This window comes from Leuresthes tenuis, unplaced genomic scaffold (assembly GCF_036924035.1).
Source record: "Leuresthes tenuis unplaced genomic scaffold, fLeuTen1.0.hap1 SCAF_13, whole genome shotgun sequence".
Taxonomy (NCBI): Eukaryota; Metazoa; Chordata; class Actinopteri; order Atheriniformes; family Atherinopsidae; genus Leuresthes; species Leuresthes tenuis.
The window spans coordinates 2432839-2459100 of NW_027325367.1; the positions used below are offsets into that span (position 1 = coordinate 2432839).

Genomic DNA, 26262 nt, shown 5'->3' on the forward strand with positions numbered 1-26262 from the left:
GTAAAGCCAAACAGCTGCAGGCAGGTGGAAGCTGGTATTTAACTGTATTTTTAAGGCGTCTTAGCTCTGAAAATATTGGGAATCCACAGAACTCGGACCTGGGCAGGAGGTCAGAGGTCAAACACAGATCCTGGTGTGAATGAGCAGTAAAACTGAGAACATTTGCGTGGCTGTGGAGATGAATAATGGATAATGGCACGTTATTATGTCTAAGCAAGGCTGGCACTCAGCAGATCTGTTGTCCTGATGTGAACTCGAGTTTCCAGCTCCTATTTGACAGGTTTGTCATATCCATCTTTAAAGAGAAACCTCGTCCCGTAGGTGTACTCTAAACCGTCCATAAAAGCATATTTTAATCTGCAGAAATGCCAGAAAAAGCCTTAAATCACAGAAAGCCTTGAAACTCCCCCTCAGGAGGAGTTGATGGGACAGAATAGAAGCCGAGGAGCTCTTTCACCATGATGGATAGCATGGAATAAAGTCCTAAACTCCCAGAGCTTGGAAACTTTGTGTCAGACAGCGAGTTGTTGGTAGCGCTTTGTCTCTGTGGTTTGATGCCGTAGTGGGCGGGTTGCTTTTGAAATGCAGTCAGCAGAAAAGTATCCTGAGGTTTTTACTGTAAGTGGAAAGCTGTGATGCCACTGGCATGTGTGGCATGATGAGGGTGCCACCTAAAAACCAGCACCAGCAGCTTCTTCTTGCATTTTCACAGTTTTACTTCCTCTGAATCTGCTCTTGGAAAGCTTGACCCCAGAGTTTCTGTGGGACCCCCCCCACTTGCTGGTGTCCATGGCATTTGCTTGTCATACATAAATAATGGACCAAAACCCGACTTCCTTGTGGTTTTTTACTGCAGTTAAATCTTCAACCCATTGGCTGTTATAGAGGAGAACTTGTTGGTGTTGAAGCTTGTTGTTAATCCTTCTACTGAAGCCACTGAGTTTGCCATCTTTTGTTTGTAAAATCATGCAGCTGCACACAGATAATCTGCCACAGGGGTGTCAAAGTCAAATACACACAGGGCCAAATAACCAAAGGAGGGCCGGACTGGTTTATTAAAACATATTGAAACTATTGCACAAAGCCTATTGAACCAGAACAAAAACAAACTTTGCGGGCTACCGTTGCATTGTGGGAAATGTAGTGCAAAACACCAGCGGGCGGCTGTGGCCTGCCATGAACACTGGACTTGCTGGGGTCCATGCTCAGACCCGATGCCGGCATTTGCTTGTCATACATAAATAATGGACCAAAAACCGACTTCCTTGTGGTTTTTTACTGCAGTTAAAGAGAACTTGTTGAGGTTGAAGCTTGTTGTTAATCCTTCTACTGAAGCCTCTGAGTTTGCCATCTTTTGTTTGTAAAATCATGCAGCTGCACACAGATAATCTGCCACAGGGGTGTCAAAGTCAAAAAGCCAAATTTGCTAGAAGCCGAGGGCCGGACTGGTTTATTAAAACATATTGAAGCTATTGCACAAAGCCTATTGAACCAGAACAAGCTTCTCTTAAAGAAAAATCCCATGTCCTATACGTTAAATGAATAAAGCAATATTTTGTTGTGGCTCTGTCAGTAACTTAAAAAGGAGAAGATTTCTAACAGGCAGTAAATGTCCTTTAAAAAGTGTCTCCTGCTAATCACTGCTTTCAAATAGTAAAATGAGAAAATAAAGAAAAATAAATCAAATTAGTTGAATTCTTTCTCATGGCTCTTATCTGCAATTTTCCATTCAACTGAAAAATAAATAAAATACAATCAAATAAAATACAAAAATCTATGGAACACAGACAAAACAATACTTCCTTCAAAGAAAAATCAGGTCTTATAGAAACAAATTTAAATTTAAGACCTCGTTTTGATTCTTCCACCTTCTGTAGCCTTTGTTCTGTGTCCATATTCTTGTCTTTGTGTGTTTCTGAGACGTTTTTAGATTATATTCTTTCATTACAGCCACACTTTCTCCACAGGTTTGCCTTTTACCTGAACATAAACTCTGCCTCCCACCTGGCCTGAAAGCCCCTGTTCACCTTCCCTTTAGCCATTTTTGGGGAGGGGTAGCTGAGAGTTCACCTCACCTCTGCTCTGATTGCTGGTGAATAATGAAGCCGCTGCAGTGACTTCGCGGGCTACTGTTGCATTATGGGAAATGTAGTGCAAAACACCAGCGGGCGGCTGTGGCCTGCGGGCCGGTTCTAATAGTAATTATATATCATCCAGGGGGCCATGGGGGCCTTGACTTTGACATATAAGATCTGCCATGAACACAGAAGAAACAACTCATGAATATAGCTGCAGAGGTTTTATCACCAATAACTCTGACCAGTTCCACTTTGCTCTCAGGGAGGAATCTGTCACATTCGGGCTCCACAAAAAGAGTCCAGTTCCAGTCCAAAGTGAGAAAAATGTCACTTATTATCATTGCATAAGCTCTCTGACGGACAGGCGATCATTTTGTTGCTGCATGACTCAGTTGTTGCTGTTATACAAGCACAAAGACTTGGTTTCACTCTGGAGGTTTCTTCCCAACGGAGCAGGCGGCTCCTTCTACCTACTGCGTCTAATTTTCTTTTTATTGGGCAGAGCTCCAGATACCAGGGGAATATGCACATCTGGTTTGGTTTAAAATGGCAGTGCAGGACTTTTGCATAAACCCAAAACTATGCTACTTCTCCCTGCACATAAACACTGTAAAGCAGGAGACTTTTGCTGCACTCAGCATCTGAGTTTAACCTGCGTTTTTACTCTGGTTCTGATGGTTTTTTAAGTGTTTTTTTCTTGATGAAAGCCACAGATTCAGTCTGGTGCTCCGGTATCTGTTCTGCTGAAGGAATTTGGCTGTGTAGCTGTTTAAAGATGCAAAACCTGAGCTGGTCCTAACTGGACCTAACTGGTCTCCTAACTGGTCTCCTAACTGGTCTCCTAACTGGTCTCCTAACTGGTTTCCTAACTGGTTTCCTAACTGCTCTCCTAACTGGTTTCCTAACTAGTTTCCTAACTGGTCTCCTAACTGCTCTCCTAACTGGTTTCCTAACTGGTCTCCTAACTGGTCTCCTAACTGGTCTCCTAACTGCTCTCCTAACTGCTCTCCTAACTGGTTTCCTAACTGGTTTCCTAACTGGTCTCCTAACTGCTCTCCTAACTGGTTTCCTAACTGGTTTCCTAACTGGTCTCCTAACTGCTCTCCTAACTGGTTTCCTAACTGGTCTCCTAACTGGTCTCCTAACTGGTCTCCTAACTGGTCTCCTAACTGCTCTCCTAACTGGTTTCCTAACTGGTCTCCTAACTGGTTTCCTAACTGGTTTCCTAACTGGTCTCCTAACTGGTTTCCTAACTGCTTTCCTAACTGCTCTCCTAACTGGTTTCCTAACTGGTCTCCTAACTGGTCTCCTAACTGGTTTCCTAACTGCTCTCCTAACTGGTTTCCTAACTGGTCTCCTAACTGGTTTCCTAACTGGTCTCCTAACTGCTCTCCTAACTGGTTTCCTAACTGGTCTCCTAACTGGTTTCCTAACTGGTTTCCTAACTGGTTTCCTAACTGGTCTCCTAACTGGTTTCCTAACTGGTTTCCTAACTGGTCTCCTAACTGCTTTCCTAACTGCTTTCCTAACTGCTCTCCTAACTGGTTTCCTAACTGGTCTCCTAACTGGTCTCCTAACTGGTTTCCTAACTGGTCTCCTAACTGGTCTCCTAACTGGTCTCCTAACTGGTTTCCTAACTGGTTTCCTAACTGGCATCTGAGTTTAACCTGCGTTTTGACTCTGGTTCTGATGGTTTTTTAAGTGTATTTTTCTTGATGAAAGCCACAGAATCAGTCTGGTGCTCCGGTATCTGTTCTGCTGAAGGACTTTGGCTGTGTAGCTGTTTAAAGATGCAAAACCTGAGCTGGACCTAACTGGACCTAACTGGTCTCCTAACTGGTTTCCTAACTGCTCTCCTAACTGGTTTCCTAACTGCTCTCCTAACTGGTTTCCTAACTGGTCTCCTAACTGGTCTCCTAACTGGTCTCCTAACTGGTCTCCTAACTGCTCTCCTAACTGGTTTCCTAACTGGTTTCCTAACTGGTCTCCTAACTGGTTTCCTAACTGGTTTCCTAACTGGTCTCCTAACTGGTTTCCTAACTGCTTTCCTAACTGCTCTCCTAACTGGTTTCCTAACTGGTCTCCTAACTGGTCTCCTAACTGGTTTCCTAACTGCTCTCCTAACTGGTTTCCTAACTGGTCTCCTAACTGGTTTCCTAACTGGTCTCCTAACTGCTCTCCTAACTGGTTTCCTAACTGGTCTCCTAACTGGTTTCCTAACTGGTTTCCTAACTGGTTTCCTAACTGGTCTCCTAACTGGTTTCCTAACTGGTTTCCTAACTGGTCTCCTAACTGCTTTCCTAACTGCTTTCCTAACTGCTCTCCTAACTGGTTTCCTAACTGGTCTCCTAACTGGTCTCCTAACTGGTTTCCTAACTGGTCTCCTAACTGGTCTCCTAACTGGTCTCCTAACTGGTTTCCTAACTGGTTTCCTAACTGGTCTCCTAACTGCTTTCCTAACTGCTTTCCTAACTGCTCTCCTAACTGGTTTCCTAACTGGTCTCCTAACTGGTCTCCTAACTGGTTTCCTAACTGGTCTCCTAACTGGTCTCCTAACTGGTCTCCTAACTGCTCTCCTAACTGGTTTCCTAACTGGTCTCCTAACTGGTTTCCTAACTGGCATCTGAGTTTAACCTGCGTTTTGACTCTGGTTCTGATGGTTTTTTAAGTGTATTTTTCTTGATGAAAGCCACAGAATCAGTCTGGTGCTCCGGTATCTGTTCTGCTCCACTTCCTCACCTCACTTTCTCTTCACCTCTCTGGCCTTTGCAGTCCCCCGCACACCACCCAGGAACCTCCAGGTGTACAACCCCACCCCGAACAGCCTGAACGTGCGCTGGGAGCCCGCCTCAGGCCAGGTGCAGCAGTACCGGGTGGCTTACGCCCCCCTGACTGGCGTCAGACCCTCAGAGTCGGTGAGTTACTCTCTCCAGGCTGTTAAAATGCAAACTGTCATTAGGAGTAGAATTTGCTTTGAGGGCATGAGGCGGTGATTTCCCCCGTGAGCTCACTCTGTCTTAGATTAGAGCAAAGAATGTCAGGACACGATAATAACACAGTCACAGGGCTGTTATTTCACTTTTAACCTGTAACAAAACACTCCCAGTGAGGTCAAGCCATATTTTCCAGAAGCACGGCTCTTAGTTCCTGCTTCAGGGATCAGAATCAGAGCTTATGACAGATCTGCATCCTGTTCTTTACCTTAAATTAAATGTTTGATTGTAAAATATGAAAAAAAGAAGCCAGGAATCCAGGATGTTTTAATGCTATGTTTTCCTAACCTTAACCATCTTGTCTTTAATACCTGCGATAACTGAGCAGTTCATAGCTGAATGCAGAACATTTCAGACAAAGGAGGCACCGGTAGTCTCAACCTGCCTCCCGCTGAGCCTTCTGCTGTGTGATGAAATCAATGTGGAGTCTTTTCTTTCACCGGGTGAGTCTGTTTAATAGAATAACAAATGGCCCCCGGGGTCGAGCCCGAGAGCCTCAGTGTCCGTGCTGATGTTGCACAGATGTTTGCACAGCAATAATTACGGTAATATACTTGGAAATGTGGAAATTATGACTTGTCAGCTTTGCACATGTCTCCACCAGCACTGATGCAATGCACCGGTGCAAATATTTGGATCTGAGGGTGAGAAAATGGGCTTTTATTTCCCGACCAACTCCAAAATGCTGCACACCGGAGGCATCTGTGACTGACATCAGGAAAAGCTGCAGTGGTTGAATGTGTGGCGTCACCAGGCTGTGATCTAAGGAGTTCAGATGATTAGAGAAGCTGTGAGAAGCTGACACTGATGTCCCCTAACTGGTCTCCTAACTGGTTTCCTAACTGTTCTCCTAACTGGTTTCCTAACTGGTCTCCTAACTGGTCTCCTAACTGGTTTCCTAACTGGTCTCCTAACTGGTCTCCTAACTGGTTTCCTAACTGGTCTCCTAACTGGTTTCCTAACTGGTCTCCTAACTGGTCTCCTAACTGCTCTCCTAACTGCTCTCCTAACTGGTTTCCTAACTGGTCTCCTAACTGGTCTCCTAACTGGTCTCCTAACTGGTCTCCTAACTAGTCTCCTAACTGGTCTCCTAACTGGTTTCCTAACTGGTCTCCTAACTAGTCTCCTAACTGGTCTCCTAACTAGTCTCCTAACTGGTCTCCTAACTGGTTTCCTAACTGCTCTCCTAACTGGTCTCCTAACTAGTCTCCTAACTAGTCTCCTAATTAGTCTCCTAACTAGTCCCCTAACTAGTCTCCTAACTAGTATCCTAACTGGTTTCCTAAATGGTCTCCTAACTGGTCTCCTAACTAGTCTCCTAACTGGTCTCCTAACTAGTCTCCTAACTGGTCTCCTAACTGGTTTCCTAACTGCTCTCCTAACTGGTCTCCTAACTAGTCTCCTAACTAGTCCCCTAACTAGTCTCCTAACTAGTCTCCTAACTGGTTTCCTAAATGGTCTCCTAACTAGTCTCCTAACTGGTCTCCTAACTAGTCTCCTAACTGGTCTCCTAACTGGTTTCCTAACTGTTTCCTAACTGGTCTCCTAACTGGTCTCCTAACTAGTCTCCTAACTGGTTTCCTAACTGGTCTCCTAACTGGTCTCCTAACTGGTCTCCTAACTAGTCTCCTAACTGCTCTCCTAACTGCTCTCCTAACTGGTTTCCTAACTGGTTTCCTAACTGGTCTCCTAACTGGTTTCCTAACTGGTTTCCTAACTGGTCTCCTAACTGCTCTCCTAACTGGTCTCCTAACTGGTTTCCTAACTGCTCTCCTAACTGGTCTCCTAACTAGTCTCCTAACTAGTCCCCTAACTAGTCTCCTAACTGGTTTCCTAAATGGTCTCCTAACTAGTCTCCTAACTGGTCTCCTAACTAGTCTCCTAACTGGTCTCCTAACTGGTTTCCTAACTGTTTCCTAACTGGTCTCCTAACTGGTCTCCTAACTAGTCTCCTAACTGGTTTCCTAACTGGTCTCCTAACTGGTCTCCTAACTGGTCTCCTAACTGGTCTCCTAACTGGTTTCCTAACTGCTCTCCTAACTGCTCTCCTAACTGGTCTCCTAACTGGTTTCCTAACTGGTCTCCTAACTGGTCTCCTAACTGGTTTCCTAACTGGTCTCCTAACTGGTTTCCTAACTGGTCTCCTAACTGGTTTCCTAACTGGTCTCCTAACTGGTCTCCTAACTGGTTTCCTAACTGGTCTCCTAACTGGTTTCCTAACTGGTCTCCTAACTGCTCTCCTAACTGCTCTCCTAACTGCTCTCCTAACTGGTCTCCTAACCAGGCTGTAATCTAAGGAGTTCAGATGATTAGAGAAGCTGTGAGAAGCTGACACTGATGTCTGATTAATTATCAGCTGCAGTCTCAGACTTTTTCATCAGATTTTTGTTTTATTAAGTCAGGAAGTCGGTTCGGCAAAGACACCAAAAGCACTTCAGTGTTGCTGAAGCCAGCCTTTTAAATCCCCTTCAGTTCTATCTGAGCATCACACCTGAATGCGATTACCGTTTTAAAACGGCGGTGTAATAATCTAATACTGCGGCCCTCAGAGCATCACTGAGGATTGGGTTCCAGTTGCTTTTGGCCCATCTGTGGACAAACTGCATTTTTCTGCTGGCTGCGCTCTGATGTAACTGATCAATAACGTGGTGCTTTCTGTCATTAATCAAGTGCAGCACCTGAAATAAACCACTGAGTTTATGGGCTTTATCATAAGCCATAAAAGTTCTGCTCACTGGATCCAAACCCAATCAAAAACACATTCGTTGCCCAGAACAACGGGATTTAGTGAGTCCATGAGTGACTAAAGCAATGAAACAGGAAATGACTCTGATTCGACCTCCAGTCTGCCTCATGGTGTTTTAAAAGGACCGGGGCCAGTTCACTGGTGGGATTTAACCCCAGTTGTGGGATGGCAGCTCGACATCATCTCTCAGGAACCTGCTCCAAAGCTTTTCTCTCCGGTGTTAAATGAGATTTTTCTTTTCTTTGATTCAAAGCGTCAGCCTCAGATGAGAGAAGGCTGCAGATGAACTTCCCGTGATGTAAGTGTGAGGATTTTTATGGCCCACGGAGCTGCTGAAAGGCAGAGCTGCGATAAACTCTGTGACAGGATTCAATTCAATTCAACTTTATTTATAAAGCGCCAGATTACAACAATTGTCATCTCAAGGCACTTAAGTAATAAAGTCCATTTCAAGCCAATTGGAATTCAATTCATTATAATCATAATCCAATTAATTCATATGGAGCCAATTCAGAAATAATATCCGAGCTAAGGAAACCAACAGATTGGACCGAAACTTGTCTTCAGTCCAATCTCCCGTCCTGAGCCTGAGGGACTGTGGAAAGGAACGACTCCCTTTAACAGGAAGAAACCTCTGGCAGAACCAGAACCAGGAAGAAACCTCTGGCAGAACCAGGAAGAAACCTCTGGCAGAACCAAGAAGAAACCTCTGGCAGAACCAGGACCAGGAAGAAACCTCTGGCAGAACCAGGAACAAACCTCTGGCAGAACCAGGAACAAACCTCTGGCAGAACCAGACTCAGGAAGAAACCTCTGGCAGAACCAGGAAGAAACCTCTGGCAGAACCAGGAAGAAACCTCTGGCAGAACCAGAACTAGGAAGAAACCTCTGGCAGAACCAGAACCAGGAAGGGTGGCCATCCGCCTCGACCAGCTGGGGTTTGAGAAGACAGAAAAGAGGGAAAAGAGGGGGGAAAAACACCATAACACCATTCAAAGGATACCTGCTGGAACAGGGAAACACAAGTTAATAACCACAATAATGTCACATGTACATAAAATCATTTGAGAAATTAAACAGGGGGAAAAAGAGCAAAGTGAGGAAAGGTGTGACAGATGAGCTCCCCCAGCAGGCTGGGCCTATAGCAGCAGAACTATGGGATGTTTCAGGCTCACCTGAGCCATCCCTAACTATAAGCTTTATCAGAAAGGAAAGTTTCAGCGTGATCTTAAAGGTAGAGAGGGTGTCTGCTTCCTGAAGCCAAACTGGCAGCTGGTTCCACAGAGAGGGGCCTGATAACTGAAGGCTCTGCCTCCCATTCTGCTTTTAGGGGCCTGATAACTGAAGGCTCTGCCTCCCATTCTGCTTTTAGGGGCCTGATAACTGAAGGCTCTGCCTCCCATTCTGCTTTTAGGGGCCTGATAACTGAAGGCTCTGCCTCCCGTTCTGCTTTTAGGGGCCTGATAACTGAAGGCTCTGCCTCCCATTCTGCTTTTAGGGGCCTGATAACTGAAGGCTCTGCCTCCCATTCTGCTTTTAGGGGCCTGATAACCGAAGGCTCTGCCTCCCATTCTGCTTTTAGGGGCCTGATAACTGAAGGCTCTGCCTCCCATTCTGCTTTTAGGGGCCTGATAACTGAAGGCTCTGCCTCCCATTCTGCTTTTAGGGGCCTGATAACTGAAGGCTCTGCCTCCCATTCTGCTTTTAGGGGCCTGATAACTGAAGGCTCTGCCTCCCATTCTGCTTTTAGGGGCCTGATAACTGAAGGCTCTGCCTCCCATTCTGCTTTTAGGGGCCTGATAACTGAAGGCTCTGCCTCCCATTCTGCTTTTAGGGGCCTGATAACTGAAAGCTCTGCCTCCCATTCTGCTTTTAGGGGCCTGATAACTGAAGGCTCTGCCTCCCGTTCTGCTTTTAGGGGCCTGATAACTGAAGGCTCTGCCTCCCGTTCTGCTTTTAGGGGCCTGATAACTGAAGGCTCTGCCTCCCATTCTGCTTTTAGGGGCCTGATAACTGAAGGCTCTGCCTCCCATTCTGCTTTTAGGGGCCTGATAACTGAAGGCTCTGCCTCCCATTCTGCTTTTAGGGGCCTGATAACTGAAGGCTCTGCCTCCCGTTCTGCTTTTAGGGGCCTGATAACTGAAGGCTCTGCCTCCCATTCTGCTTTTAGGGGCCTGATAACTGAAGGCTCTGCCTCCCATTCTGCTTTTAGGGGCCTGATAACTGAAGGCTCTGCCTCCCATTCTGCTTTTAGGGGCCTGATAACTGAAGGCTCTGCCTCCCATTCTGCTTTTAGGGGCCTGATAACTGAAGGCTCTGCCTCCCATTCTGCTTTTAGAAACTCTGGGAACAACAAGTAAAAAACAAAGATGCGTGAGCATTTGTTAGTGTTTGGGGAGATCATCATCATCATCATTCCTGCCAAATCTTGATCTAACAAGAAGATTTCTATGTGTTCTACCCTGTGGGTTTCTTCTCCCAAAGGTCCTGGTTTCAGGCAGCGTCACCAACGCTTTCTTGGACAACCTGGTTCCGGATACGCCCTACTCTGTGACCGTCTCAGCGCTGTACGCCGACGCCGAGGGATCATCGATCCAAGGCGATGGCAGAACAAGTAAGAGCACCAGTGGCTGAGCAGAGAGCCTGGGAGGCTATTTCCTCCCACGTTTTTAGTTGTTTTCTTGTAAAACTGGTGAGGCTTTGCCTTCCCAGGGAGGAGCTTCTCTGTGAATCCTGCTCAGATCAGAGATGTGTTTCTCTGTCAAAAGTCATTTAAAGCCAGCTTTAAATCAGTGTTTTAACAGCTTGAATGCATATGAATATATTGTACAGTGACACATCTGTTTGTGGCGTTTTTGCTGCTTTTAATCACCTAATGTTAGAAGATGAGATTAACTTGACCTGATATCGTTTTCATCTAACAACCAAACTGCAGAAAAGTCAAATATGTCTGCTTTAAGTCCTCCATGAGGCTTTAAGAACACATCGGTGCTGTGAGAGCTCAAACACCCTGTTTCCCTGATGAATTATCCAGCAGCAGGGCCCTTTAAGACTCCTTTCTTTTCATGTTCGTGCCGCAGCGCCCCGCGCCGGCCCCAGAAACATGCGAGTGTTCGATGCCACCACCAGCACCCTGACCATCGGCTGGGACCACGCCGAGGGCCCCGTGAGGCAGTACAAGATCTCCTACGCTCCCATGACCGGGGACCCCATCACGGAGTTTGTGAGTAAAGCAGAAAGTTATTGATCCACTGAGTTTAAATCTGGTTTTTCTGCTCATTTCAGTCTCTGAGGTCTAAGATCACGCCGGCGTGGTCAGATCGCATGACGTCATAGAAAACAAACTCGGTCACATGGAGCGCTGCCGCCAACTTTATTCAAAAGTGCGGATTTGAAACTATCTCCTAGTTTTTATTTGACTTTGATACACTACTTAAAACCGGAGATATGATGGTTTCAATTTGGTCATGAAAACATATTAAAAAAACGTTAAAAATGGGCGGGATGGGAGGGGCGGGGCTTGCATTTCTGTCCATATCTTCGTCATTTTTTGTGATTTTACACAACGGGAAAAAGTGGTCGAATCTGTTAATACGACTCTATGTAACCAATGTACCAAATGCATCGATTATGGGATGCGGGGAGCGCCAAAAATCGCTGAACCGGAAGCCAACGGCGGGAGTTTTTGAGGAGAAGACGAGTGTTTTTGGAAGAAGGAAGAAGACAGAAGAACAAGATAAGATGAGAGTTTTTGAGAGAGAAATGAAGCGGTCATTAGATGTAAATCAGGCCCTCAGGCTGTTGTATGCGAGGAAGACATCGAAGACGATGTCATGTCTTTACAGCCCGGGTTCTGCAAATGTTTGGCATCCTGAGAGATGCAGTTTGGCGTTGAAAGGAGAGCAGTTCGCCAGCTTAGAACAGGACTCTGTTGGGCCGGGGTTGGCTTCTGCCTCCTGAGATCTTCCCACTCTCAGACATCCTGTGACCTGACGCAGACTCTGACTGATGACAGATTCCAGGACATGAATATGTTTGTAAAACTGCTTCTTCCAGAACTTTAGAGTCTCAAACTGTGATGGAGACGGAGAAACATGAATGAAACCTAACAGAAAACCTTCTTCAGACCAGTTTTCTTTGGATAAACTCCTCCCCTCAATCAGATTCGAATCTCAGATTAATTACAGGCTCAGTTAAGCAAACGCTATCATTTTGGCCATGATGACATTGTTAATAGTTCTGTGAAAGGAGGTGGGCGCGACCCAGCTGTTTAATTTTCTCCTCTTTAAGTCTTTAATCTCATCTTGGAAAGTTCTGACCATGGCTGCCTTTTCCCCTGCTGCTCGATGGTGATGTATTTGATTTTTTAACGCCTGACAGGCCTGATGTGGGAGACAGATGAGTCATGCTTTCCGTGATTCTGCTGTGAGGGAAACCCTCTTTGTTCTGGCTTTGACCCAAACAGAGCTGGCATAATGCCGCTCCGTGACCTTTGAACTGCGTGCTGGTGCTCCAGACTCAGAGTTGGACGCTGAATTGTGACCAAGCGAACGGGCCAGACTGCCGGTTCCATTTCCTATCTGCAGCAGAGCCTCAGCCTCCCCTGAGAAGGATTCTCTGAATGATTTCTGACTCCACAGGTCTCCTAACTGGTCTCCTAACTGGTCTCCTAACTGGTTTCCTAACTGGTCTCCTAACTGGTTTCCTAACTGGTTTCCTAACTGGTCTCCTAACTGGTCTCCTAACTGCTCTCCTAACTGGTTTCCTAACTGGTTTCCTAACTGGTCTCCTAACTGGTCTCCTAACTGGTTTCCTAACTGGTCTCCTAACTGGTTTCCTAACTGGTCTCCTAACTGGTCTCCTAACTGGTCTCCTAACTAGTCTCCTAACTGGTTTCCTAACTGGTCTCCTAACTGGTCTCCTAACTGGTCTCCTAACTGGTTTCCTAACTGGTCTCCTAACTGGTCTCCTAACTGGTCTCCTAACTGTTTTCCTAACTGGTCTCCTAACTGGTTTCCTAACTGGTCTCCTAACTGGTCTCCTAACTGTTTTCCTAACTGGTTTCCTAACTGGTCTCCTAACTGGTCTCCTAACTGGTCTCCTAACTGTTTTCCTAACTGGTCTCCTAACTGGTTTCCTAACTGGTCTCCTAACTGGTCTCCTAACTGTTTTCCTAACTGGTCTCCTAACTGGTTTCCTAACTGGTTTCCTAACTGGTCTCCTAACTGTTTTCCTAACTGGTTTCCTAACTGGTCTCCTAACTGGTCTCCTAACTGGTCTCCTAACTGGTCTCCTAACTGGTTTCCTAACTGGTCTCCTAACTGGTCTCCTAACTGGTTTCCTAACTGGTCTCCTAACTGGTCTCCTAACTGTTTTCCTAACTGGTTTCCTAACTGCTCTCCTAACTGGTTTCCTAACTGGTTTCCTAACTGGTCTCCTAACTGGTGTCCTAACTGGTTTCCTAACTGGTCTCCTAACTGGTCTCCTAACTGGTCTCCTAACTGGTTTCCTAACTGGTTTCCTAACTGGTCTCCTAACTGGTGTCCTAACTGGTTTCCTAACTGGTCTCCTAACTGGTCTCCTAACTGGTCTCCTAACTGGTCTCCTAACTGTTTTCCTAACTGGTTTCCTAACTGCTCTCCTAACTGGTTTCCTAACTGGTTTCCTAACTGGTTTCCTAACTGGTCTCCTAACTGGTGTCCTAACTGGTTTCCTAACTGGTCTCCTAACTGGTCTCCTAACTGGTTTCCTAACTGGTCTCCTAACTGGTCTCCTAACTGTTTTCCTAACTGGTTTCCTAACTGGTTTCCTAACTGGTCTCCTAACTGGTCTCCTAACTGGTTTCCTAACTGGTCTCCTAACTGGTGTCCTAACTGGTTTCCTAACTGGTCTCCTAACTGGTCTCCTAACTGGTTTCCTAACTGGTCTCCTAACTGGTCTCCTAACTGTTTTCCTAACTGGTTTCCTAACTGGTTTCCTAACTGGTCTCCTAACTGGTCTCCTAACTGGTTTCCTAACTGGTCTTCTAACTGGTCTCCTAACTGTTTTCCTAACTGTTTTCCTAACTGGTCTCCTAACTGGTCTCCTAACTGGTTTCCTAACTGGTCTCCTAACTGGTCTCCTAACTGGTTTCCACAGAACTTTGTCCCAGGAAACAGGAACAACGCCATGCTGCAGAATCTGCTCCCAGACACCCCGTACAACATCACCGTGGAGGCCATCTACGCCGAGGGTCCCGGAGGGTCCCTGAACGGAAACGGACGCACAGGTGAGGCAACCAGGGACCGTGTTCCTGCAGCTCTATGCTCTGCCAGGGTAATGTCCTGCAGACCGAACCCTTTAACGCTTCAGCTTCACTTAAGCCAAAAGCAGCCTCAGCTCAAAGGGCCTCGGGCTTCTTTTCAAGGTGCTGAAAGATGGCATTTCCACTGAGGAAAGAGCAAAGGCCTCTATGACCGGCTTTAAAAGCTGCTGCAGACCCAGAAGTCAGTCAGTGGAGGTCAAAGAGTGGTGATGAAACATTAAACCAACTGCTGGGAGGACATTTTTTGGATAAAAGCGAGACTGGATAGTTTAGTGGTGTGATCTCCACCTTCCATGTGGGAGATCTGGGTTCAAATCCCCTGCATGAAAGGTATTACCTCCAGTAGGGGTCCTTAGGCAAGACCCTGTTACCCTACCTGCCTATCTGTAAGTCGCTTTGGATAAAAGCTTCTGATAAATACAGAAACAGAAAGAGTAAGAAGTACCACCCGTGATTCTGCAGCAGCATCTTTCATCTCCTCTGAACTCGGTGAAGTGTCACATATTCAGAGAAGTGTGCAACAGGGAAAATAAATGCAGTAGCCGCTCGGTGTCAGGGGTTCAGATCACTTGGAGAGGCTGATCAGCTTTAATTAGACCCAGTGTATACACAGACTCAGGCATCGGTCCAGGTCTGAACACACTCCTGCTGAACCAGGCTGAAATCTAAACATTTATTCATTAAAATGAATGGGATTCAACAAGATGGAAGCCGTCCTGCTACTTTAGGAAGTGGTTTAAGTTTCAGTTGCACCGACTGGGAAAGTCGACAAATCTCACGGTCGACTGAGAACATTTTACTGGAATAAATATTATTTTAAGATGATATATTAGATATAAAATATTCTATAAGATGCACTGGGACTCAGCTCATAGCTGATAGCAGCTATATGAGCTTTATTTTCCCAGAACTGTCAGATTTTGTTCCTAAAACCAAAGAAAAGTAGATTAAATGATGAAAATGTGGGAACTAAAGTAGATTAAATGATGAAAATGTGGGAACTAAAGGGGATTAAATGGGCCCCCTTAAGAGGGAAAACGGTGCACTTTATGAATAAATGATGATATTAAATTCTTTTGTTCTGCTTTAGACACCAAAAGGTTTCCCCTCCTCAGGTTATCTTGGTCCTAAGACCAAAGAAAAGTAGATTAAATGATGAAAATGTGGGAACTAAAGTAGATTAAATGATGAAAATGTGGGAACTAAAGGGGATTAAATGATGAAAATGATGACTTGTCTCCTCCCTGTCGCAGTCGGCATGCTGAGCCCCAGAAACCTTCGGGTCTCAGATGAGTGGTACACCAGATTCAGAGTGGCCTGGGACCCGGTTTCTGCTCCGGTTCAGGGATACAGACTCATCTACTCCCCTGAAGGTGAGCGCCGCCCACTGCCCGCCTTCCCCTGAACAAAACCTCACGTTCTCATGCTGATGCGCTTATTTCTCCGCCATTTTGTTCCCAGGCAAAGACCAACCCGTCGATTTCTTCGTGGGGGACGTGACTTCGTTCACTCTGACCAACCTGCAGCCGGGAACCACCTATGATGTCAAAGTTCTGGCTCAGTACAACAGTGGCATGAGCGTGCCTCTCGCCGGGCAGGGAACAACGCGTACGTGCACCTCTGTTTTCCAGGTTTAGGGTGATCATGTGACCCACTTTGACCAATGGCTGCACAGAGAATTCTTCACCATAAACAGGTTTAGGGTGATCATGTGACCCACTTTGACCAATAGCTGCACAGAGAATTCTTCACCATAAACAGGTTTAGGGTGATCATGTGACCCACTTTGACCAATGGCTGCACAGAGAATTCTTCACCATAAACAGGTTTAGGGTGATCATGTGACCCACTTTGACCAATGGCTGCACAGAGAATTCTTCACCATAAACAGGTTTAGGGTGATCATGTGACCCCCTTTGACCAATGGCTGCACAGAGAATTCTTCACCATAAACAGGTTTAGGGTGATCATGTGACCCACTTTGACCAATGGCTGCACAGAGAATTATTCACCATAAACAAGTAAAAGACAAAGATCAGAAGGCTCCATGCAGCAAACCTCCTGTACTTGTGTTTGATTTGTGCAGTTTACCTGAACGTCACCAACATCGAGACCTACAGCATCGGCCACGACAAGTTCTGCATCAAGTGGAGTCCGCACAGAGCGGCCACGTCGTACCGCATCAAGCTCCACCCTGCAGACCGTAAGTGTCCTCGCCTTCTCCTCTGGAGGGTTTCTTCCTTTTAGAAACAGAACTGGTGCCGTTATCGGTCCATTTCGTACTGATTCAGTCACATGAAACGCAAGCTGTTGGCTGGGCTCAGCATCAGAGTGTTGGAGGTGTTCTGGAAAGAAATGGGTCCTTAGGTATAAGAAAGATCAGACCATACCTGACCCAACATGCCCCCCAGCTCCTGCTGCAGGCCATGGTTTCCTAACTGGTCTCCTAACTGGTTTCCTAACTGGTTTCCTAACTGGTTTCCTAACTGGTCTCCTAACTGGTCTCCTAACTGGTTTCCTAACTGTTCTCCTAACTGGTTTCCTAACTGGTTTCCTAACTGTTCTCCTAACTGGTTTCCTAACTGGTTTCCTAACTGGTTTCCTAACTGTTCTCCTAACTGGTCTCATAACTAGTCTCCTAACTGGTTTCCTAACTGGTTTCCTAACTGTTCTCCTAACTGGTCTCCTAACTGGTTTCCTAACTGGTTTCCTAACTGGTCTCATAACTGGTCTCCTAACTGTTCTCCTAACTGTTCTCCTAACTGGTCTCCTAACTGGTTTCCTAACTGGTTTCCTAACTGGTTTCCTAACTGCTCTCCTAACTGGTTTCCTAACTGGTCTCCTAACTGGTTTCCTAACTGGTTTCCTAACTGTTCTCCTAACTGGTTTCCTAACTGGTTTCCTAACTGTTCTCCTAACTGGTTTCCTAACTGGTCTCATAACTAGTCTCCTAACTGGTTTCCTAACTGGTTTCCTAACTGGTCTCATAACTAGTCTCCTAACTGGTCTCCTAACTGGTTTCCTAACTGGTCTCCTAACTGCTCTCCTAACTGGTTTCCTAACTGGTCTCCTAACTGGTTTCCTAACTGGTTTCCTAACTGTTCTCCTAACTGGTTTCCTAACTGTTCTCCTAACTGTTCTCCTAACTGGTTTCCTAACTGGTCTCATAACTAGTCTCCTAACTGGTTTCCTAACTGGTTTCCTAACTGGTCTCATAACTAGTCTCCTAACTGTTCTCCTAACTGGTCTCCTAACTGGTCTCCTAACTGGTTTCCTAACTGGTTTCCTAACTGGTTTCCTAACTAGTCTCCTAACTGGTTTCCTAACTGGTTTCCTAACTGTTCTCCTAACTGGTTTCCTAACTGTTCTCCTAACTGGTTTCCTAACTGGTTTCCTAACTGGTTTCCTAACTGTTCTCCTAACTGGTTTCCTAACTGGTTTCCTAACTGTTCTCCTAACTGGTTTCCTAACTGGTTTCCTAACTGGTTTCCTAACTGTTCTCCTAACTGGTCTCATAACTAGTCTCCTAACTGGTTTCCTAACTGGTTTCCTAACTGTTCTCCTAACTGGTCTCCTAACTGGTTTCCTAACTGGTCTCATAACTAGTCTCCTAACTGGTTTCCTAACTGGTTTCCTAACTGGTCTCATAACTAGTCTCCTAACTGGTCTCCTAACTGGTTTCCTAACTGGTCTCCTAACTGCTCTCCTAACTGGTTTCCTAACTGGTCTCCTAACTGGTTTCCTAACTGGTTTCCTAACTGTTCTCCTAACTGGTTTCCTAACTGTTCTCCTAACTGTTCTCCTAACTGGTTTCCTAACTGGTCTCATAACTAGTCTCCTAACTGGTTTCCTAACTGGTTTCCTAACTGGTCTCATAACTAGTCTCCTAACTGGTCTCCTAACTGGTTTCCTAACTGGTCTCCTAACTGCTCTCCTAACTGGTTTCCTAACTGGTCTCCTAACTGGTTTCCTAACTGGTTTCCTAACTGTTCTCCTAACTGGTTTCCTAACTGTTCTCCTAACTGTTCTCCTAACTGGTTTCCTAACTGGTCTCATAACTAGTCTCCTAACTGGTTTCCTAACTGGTTTCCTAACTGGTCTCATAACTAGTCTCCTAACTGTTCTCCTAACTGGTCTCCTAACTGGTCTCCTAACTGGTTTCCTAACTGGTTTCCTAACTGGTTTCCTAACTAGTCTCCTAACTGGTTTCCTAACTGGTTTCCTAACTGTTCTCCTAACTGGTTTCCTAACTGTTCTCCTAACTGGTTTCCTAACTGGTTTCCTAACTGGTTTCCTAACTGGTCTCCTAACTGTTCTCCTAACTGGTTTCCTAAGAAACCTCTGAAAGATTCGGACTCCTGGGTTCCTTCTATGTAGTTTATTGTTAGCTTTTTATAAAGCTGTTATATCTTCATTTGTAAGTCACTTTGGATTAAAGCGTCTGATAAATACAGAAACAGAAACAGAAACATAGGCATGGCAGAACCTTACAGCATCCCTGAGGTGGTCCAGAAAGAGCAAAGGCCTCTATGACCGGCTTTAAAAGCTGCTGCAGACCCAGAAGTCAGCCAGTGGAGGTCAAAGAGTGGTGGTGATGAAACGTTAAACCAACTGCTGGGAGGACCAATATTATATAAATGTATGCTATAATAGACAGAAATAACAAAAGGGTTTGTGTTTGGAGGCACATAGCTTCAAAAATCTGGCATTTAAAGGGTTAATTTCTTCCCGCTGATGCAGTTTACAGGCCTGCGTCGTCTTTAAAGGACTTTTACGGCTGTTTATTGCCAAGACTTTGTCTCATTTCACCCTTCTAACGTGTCAGAGCAGCAGTCATGGTACAGATCCGTAAAACGTTCCCATGATGCACTTGGAGCTGAGGAAATGGCTTTCTCTCCCCTGTTGTTTTACATAACCTCGGACTGGAAGTGGGATGTGCTTTGGATTTGGCTGGGATGCCCTGGATGCCTCTCTTTCAGTGAAGACATCTGTGGTTTCATGTGTTTGGATGTTTGAAATAGTTGTCACTTGGATCTCTTGTGTGGGAGAGGAGAGTCGTTTCCCAAAGAGAAAAACACCCTTTACCTCCACCTGGAAGAGATTACGGCTCAAAAAACAGACCCTTAAATTGATTCCTTGTTAGATGTTATCGACACCACTGCAGTATGGATTCGTGCACCTGGTGTGGTCGAGTCTGCAGTTGGAGCGTGATTGGGGGCGACTTGTTTTGTGTTGAGCTGCGTGCAGAAAGACTGCGAGCAGATGTGTGAAGGCACATCTCCAGATGAGCTCATCTCTGGGTGCTGCAGAGTCTTTGCAGCACTCAGCAGACTGTGTCTAGACTTCCTCGTATTAGGAGGCTGTTTACGTTCAGGCTTTCTCTTTATGATTAGAAAGACGCAGCTTTTGGCCGTGACTGAAAGCCTCCGACCACTGAGCCGTCCATAAAGAACACATCCTTTTCAATTACTTCAAGGTCTTTGAGTTGCATCTGGTTCATGTTTGCACGTGGACACGGGTTAGCTGTTAAAAAGCAACACGGACCAAAGATGGAGCATCAATATCTAAATATGTACGTCATCAGCCATTTCGACCGCAATGACGAGCTGCCGGAACAAATCCGGTTGTGTTAGTGTGAGACAGATGCTGGGTTAACAACTAGCAGAGGAGGTCTCTGCTGGAGGAGAAACGCAGCAGTCAACAAATCAGTCAACTCCAGTGGAAATGCAATCAGAGAAGAGATGTTAAACGCCACGGAAACGCGGATCAGAAGCTGTTTCCAGTCGTAAAATCTGTGCATCTTCACAGAAGGACTGGATAGTGTAGAGGTATGATTGCCACTGATCAGGAAGTGATCTGCAGCAGTTCTTAAAAACTAAACTGGAAAACTAGAACAGACAATAATATCTCTTAAACGTGTGAGAGTGGAGCATCGCACTAATAGAACATCTCTGACACTGATGACATCAAACATCCTCTGAAAATGGTGTTTAACCGATAAATTCTGTTTGTTGCAAATCAAAAACCTGAGAATAATCAGTTGACCGTTTGACCAGGAGGTCTCTGCTGGAGGAGAAACGCAGCAGTCAACAAATCAGTCAACTGTTGGTCCTCCAGTGGAAATGCAATCAGAGAAGAGATGTTAAACGCCACGGAAACGCGGATCAGAAGCTGTTTCCAGTCGTAAAATCTGTGCATCTTCACAGAAGGACTGGATAGTGTAGTGGTGTGATTGCCACCTTCCATGTGGGAGACCTGGGTTCAAATCCCCTGCATGAAAGGTATTATCTCCAGTAGGGGTCCTTAGGCAAGACCTTTACCCTTTGGATAAAAGCGTCTCCTAAATGCATAAAGATAAAGATAAACATGAACAGAAGGATGCACCTGGGCCATCAGCAGAGCTGAACACCTTCAGTCTGACAGGGAAAAGCAGCTGTCTCTGCAGTAAACAGGCTTTGTTTGTTTGTGCTCACTGGATGGTTCGGTGTAAACAGAAAAGCTCATTATCAGGATATCACTGCTCAGCCATGCTGGGACGTAAACACTTCACTGGAGTCTTTTTCTTTTGTTTGTGCATCATGGAGATGATGGAGAGGGTGCAAGCAACTGTAATCATCATGTGTTCTTCATCAGAAACGCCTTTAAAACACACCAAAGCAGCGTTTCCCTGCATGACGACACCTTTTTAACCTTCTTAACCTTCTTAAAAATCCCTGTAATGTGAGAATAGTTTCAGAACCGTCTCCAAACACTTGAGAGAGAAAAATGACATCATATAAGTCAAGTTTAACAGGGATATAAACACTTTGATGTGTTGCATCCCGTCTTAATGAGTTAAACTTCAGCAGGAGACACATAATATCTTAATGATTTTGATTTTAAATTCCTGATCTTGTCCGTTCTTAAAAACTAAACTGGAAAACTAGAACAGACAATAATATCTCTTAAACGTGTGAGAGTGGAGCATCGCCCTAATAGAACGTCTCTGACACTGATGACATCAAACATCCTCTGAAAATGGTGTTTAAACGATAAATTCTGTTTGTTGCAAATCAAAAACCGTTTCTCCTCCGATTCCTCCGCAGCCTCCAGTAAAGGACAGCGTGAGATCACCATTCCCGCTGGTGTGCCTCAGCACTGCTTTGAAGGACTCTCCCCGGACGCCCTCTACACCGCCACCGTCTTTGTTCAGACCCCAAACCTGGAAGGACCGGGAGTCAGCGCCGATGCAAGGACCTGTGAGTGTTTCCGGCTGACTGAGCAGGACCAGATTTACTAAGTTGGGGCAAATGTCCTGCAGGCTATCCAACGTTGTCCGAGATTTGAGCGTGACGAGGTCTCTGCTGACTGCTTCTTAGGCATTAGAAACACTCTGCTGACTGCTTCTTAGGCATTAGAAACACTCTGCTGACTGCTTCTTAGGCATTAGAAACACTCTGCTGACTGCTTCTTAGGCATTAGAAACACTGCTGACTGCTTCTTAGGCATTAGAAACACTGCTGACTGCTTCTTAGGCATTAGAAACACTCTGCTGACTGCTTCTTAGGCATCAGAAACACTGCTGACTGCTTCTTAGGCATTAGAAACACTGCTGACTGCTTCTTAGGCATTAGAAACACTCTGCTGACTGCTTCTTAGGCATTAGAAACACTGCTGACTGCTTCTTAGGCATTAGAAACACTGCTGACTGCTTCTTAGGCATTAGAAACACTGCTGACTGCTTCTTAGGCATTAGAAACACTCTGCTGACTGCTTCTTAGGCATTAGAAACACTCTGCTGACTGCTTCTTAGGCATTAGAAACACTCTGCTGACTGCTTCTTAGGCATTAGAAACACTGCTGACTGCTTCTTAGGCATTAGAAACACTCTGCTGACTGCTTCTTAGGCATTAGAAACACTCTGCTGACTGCTTCTTAGGCATTAGAAACACTCAGCTGACTGCTTCTTAGGCATCAGAAACACTCTGCTGACTGCTTCTTAGGCATTAGAAACACTCTGCTGACTGCTTCTTAGGCATCAGAAACACTCTGCTGACTGCTTCTTAGGCATTAGAAACACTGCTGACTGCTTCTTAGGCATTAGAAACACTGCTGACTGCTTCTTAGGCATTAGAAACACTCTGCTGACTGCTTCTTAGGCATTAGAAACACTGCTGACTGCTTCTTAGGCATTAGAAACACTCTGCTGACTGCTTCTTAGGCATTAGAAACACTGCTGACTGCTTCTTAGGCATTAGAAACACTCTGCTGACTGCTTCTTAGGCATTAGAAACACTCTGCTGACTGCTTCTTAGGCATTAGAAACACTCTGCTGACTGCTTCTTAGGCATTAGAAACACTGCTGACTGCTTCTTAGGCATTAGAAACACTGCTGACTGCTTCTTAGGCATTAGAAACACTCTGCTGACTGCTTCTTAGGCATCAGAAACACTCTGCTGACTGCTTCTTAGGCATTAGAAACACTGCTGACTGCTTCTTAGGCATTAGAAACACTCTGCTGACTGCTTCTTAGGCATTAGAAACACTGCTGACTGCTTCTTAGGCATTAGAAACACTCTGCTGACTGCTTCTTAGGCATTAGAAACACTCTGCTGACTGCTTCTTAGGCATTAGAAACACTCTGCTGACTGCTTCTTAGGCATTAGAAACACTGCTGACTGCTTCTTAGGCATTAGAAACACTCTGCTGACTGCTTCTTAGGCATTAGAAACACTCTGCTGACTGCTTCTTAGGCATTAGAAACACTCTGCTGACTGCTTCTTAGGCATTAGAAACACTCTGCTGACTGCTTCTTAGGCATTAGAAACACTGCTGACTGCTTCTTAGGCATCAGAAACACTCTGCTGACTGCTTCTTAGGCATCAGAAACACTCTGCTGACTGCTTCTTAGGCATTAGAAACACTGCCGACTGCTTCTTAGGCATTAGAAACACTGCTGACTGCTTCTTAGGCATCAGAAACACTGCTGACTGCTTCTTAGGCATTAGAAACACTCTGCTGACTGCTTCTTAGGCATTAGAAACACTGCTGACTGCTTCTTAGGCATTAGAAACACTCTGCTTCTTAGGCATTAGAAACACTCTGCTGACTGCTTCTTAGGCATTAGAAACACTGCTGACTGCTTCTTAGGCATTAGAAACACTGCTGACTGCTTCTTAGGCATTAGAAACACTGCTGACTGCTTCTTAGGCATTAGAAACACTGCTGACTGCTTCTTAGGCATTAGAAACACTGCTGACTGCTTCTTAGGCATTAGAAACACTGCTGACTGCTTCTTAGGCATTAGAAACACTCTGCTGACTGCTTCTTAGGCATTAGAAACACGCTGCTGACTGCTTCTTAGGCATTAGAAACACTCTGCTGACTGCTTCTTAGGCATTAGAAACATTCTGCTGACTGCTTCTTAGGCATTAGAAACACTGCTGACTGCTTCTTAGGCATTAGAAACACTGCTGACTGCTTCTTAGGCATTAGAAACACTGCTGACTGCTTCTTAGGCATTAGAAACACTCTGCTGACTGCTTCTTAGGCATTAGAAACATTCAGGCTGTTTAGCTCTGGGTTTGATGAACAAAACAAACAAAAAAAAGCATCACTCCAGCGCACCCAATCAGACTAAAGTGGTATGTGAGACGTGAAGCGAGTCGAACACTAAATGACATCATCTGACAGGACGGATCCCAAACAATGACCTCACTGCGTTTACAGTTGTTCTGTATTTATTACAAATATGCTGATGGCTTGTGTCTGATTTTGTTTTCTCACAGTGGTGAAGCCAACTCCGGTTCCAACGATTCCACCCACCCCAACGCCTCCACCCACCATCCCCCCTGCTTGGGCAGGTAAGTCCAGAACCGGGCAGCAGCCAGGTGTGAAATCTCGTGTTTTCCCTGTAAATCAGTCCATGGCCACATGAGGTCTGCGTTGTTTCCTCAAGTGACCCGACAGGCTGCAGCAATCAGGCCTCAGAAACCCAAACATGAGCAGCGGCTTCCACTTTTGGACACGATGCCCAGGACCCAGAGCCTCCTTTCAAGGGATAATATCTGGATTTATTTACATATCGCAGTTGTTTGTGTCTCAGAGAGTGAAATGGCAGCAACTCACGGCTCAGACTGTCTGAATACTTCCCAGCATGCTGTTCGGTCTGTTTAAACAGCACAGGCTGGGAGACCAGGTGACTGTGTCTGAACTGCAAACAGGAAGTAAATAAAGAATCCTAAATTAGATAAATGACCATCGCCGACTGGCTTCTTTCGGCCCACAAACTGCGATCCCACCCAGCTGTAAAGTGGCTTTGGAGCATCTTTTTTAAAAAGAACATCTGCATCAGGCTCGTTTCCATTGATTTTCCATCGCTGGACACACCGGCTGACTGCCTTGGCTCCAACGCTACGGCTAACTAGTTTGTTTTGAGCTGCCAAACATCCACTTCCTGCTCCTCGTTGGTTCTGAGATAAAATGAGATTCCAGTTAGACTTTAACAAAGCTACGAGCTGTCAGTCTCTCAATCTGCACGAGTCACACTGGATATATTCACAATAAATCTAAAATAAACCAGAATAAATGACAGGAAAGCAATTGGTGCTTCCAGAAAGATCGTTCTGGATCCTTTCATTCCAGCTCAGCTCTGATTGGGAACCCCTCGATGCAGCTTTTCCTTTCGTGCCAATAAGGAATTAATACCTGACACATGTAGTCCCGCCCGAAGGGTGCATGAGGCAGAAGATCCCAGTTAACCAGCAGCTTAGGCTGTTGTTTTGTGTGAAACTTGATAAAAACCCTCTGGCTAAGAGGAACAGACGGCATGCTGAAGCTCTTTGTCGAATCTGTCTCCATCTGAGAAGAAGAGCTCAACCCTTCTGGAGACCAAATGTTCTTCTTTTTTAATCAGTCAAACCCATAATTGCTATACATGGAACCGAAACAACAGTCGTTTTGTTTGTTGCTGGCTTCATGCGATGCAGCTTGGAGGTTATAACGATGCGGCGAGCTTCAAAGCTGCTCTCTGGCTTGTGTTCTCGCCTCAGTTTGCAAAGGTGCCAAAGCAGATGTGGTGTTCCTCATCGACGGCTCGTGGAGCATCGGCGAGGAGAGCTTCACCAAGGTCGTGCACTTCGTTTCCGGCATGATCGGAGCCTTTGATGTCGTCGGACCCTCAGGAATGCAGGTGTGTGCAGAAATCTGTCTGCAGTACATTTCAGAGTAAAAGAAGGCAAGAAAATGGCATTTCAGCTACTGTTATTCTTCCTGGAGGCCAGAATTTGGTCCACTGCCCCCTGCTGAAATGTTTATGCATTTAGCTTTTATCCAAAGAAACTTACAGATAGGCAGGTAGGGTAAGGGGGTCTTGCCTAAGGACCCCTACTGGAGGTAATACCTTTCATGTAGGGGATTTGAACCCAGATCTCCCACAGGAAGGTGGCAATAATACCACTACACTATCCAGTCCCTAAACTATATAGGGCATGTTTATGTTTATGCATTTAGCAGAAGCTTTTATCCAAAGAAACTTACAGGTAGGCAGGTAGAGTAAGGGGGTCTTGCCTAAGGACTCCTACTGGAGGTAATACCTTTCATGCAGGGGATTTGGACCCAGGTCTCCCACAGGAAGGTGGCAATAATACCACTACACTATCCAGTCCCTAAACTATATAGGGCATGTTTCTGTTTATGCATTTAGCAGAAGCTTTTATCCAAAGAAACTTACAGATAGGCAGGTAGGGTAAGGGGGTCTTGCCTAAGGACTCCTACTGGAGGTAATACCTTTCATGCAGGGGATTTGAACCCAGATCTCCCACATGAAAGGTGGCAATCATACCACTAAACTGTCCAGTCCCGGAAATATTTGAACATCATCTAATGCACAGAAAACGCAGCATTTATGTCATTTTTTCTTTTGATTTGAATCTGGAGCTTTGGAGTTAGGGCTGAGGTCGGATGAAGCCTTCCGGCTCATACATCTGTGTGATTTTCTCTCTCAGGTGTCATTCGTGCAGTACAGCGATGGGGCAAAGACGGAGTTCAAGCTCAATGCGTACCAGGACAAGGGTGTTGCCATGGCTGCGCTGTATCACATCCGATACAGAGGAGGAAACACCAAGACAGGTTTGACCCCACACTGATGTGATGAAGACAGCC

The 26262-nt window shown here is 45.5% G+C and overlaps 1 protein-coding gene across 2 annotated transcripts in view; it reads left to right on the forward strand.

Annotated features, from left to right (window-relative positions):
* Positions 1–26262, forward strand: part of col12a1b (collagen, type XII, alpha 1b) — a 181546-nt gene that overhangs the window by 116486 nt on the left and 38798 nt on the right. For both annotated transcript variants that reach the window (XM_072362915.1, XM_072362916.1), the window contains 11 exons: positions 4851–4993; positions 10302–10431; positions 10898–11040; positions 13956–14085; positions 15375–15494; positions 15583–15729; positions 16208–16324; positions 21207–21359; positions 23889–23963; positions 25152–25291; positions 26106–26229. In XM_072362915.1, coding sequence (XP_072219016.1) covers positions 4851–4993; positions 10302–10431; positions 10898–11040; positions 13956–14085; positions 15375–15494; positions 15583–15729; positions 16208–16324; positions 21207–21359; positions 23889–23963; positions 25152–25291; positions 26106–26229 — 1422 coding nt within the window. The remainder of the gene's footprint in view (positions 1–4850; positions 4994–10301; positions 10432–10897; positions 11041–13955; positions 14086–15374; positions 15495–15582; positions 15730–16207; positions 16325–21206; positions 21360–23888; positions 23964–25151; positions 25292–26105; positions 26230–26262) is intronic.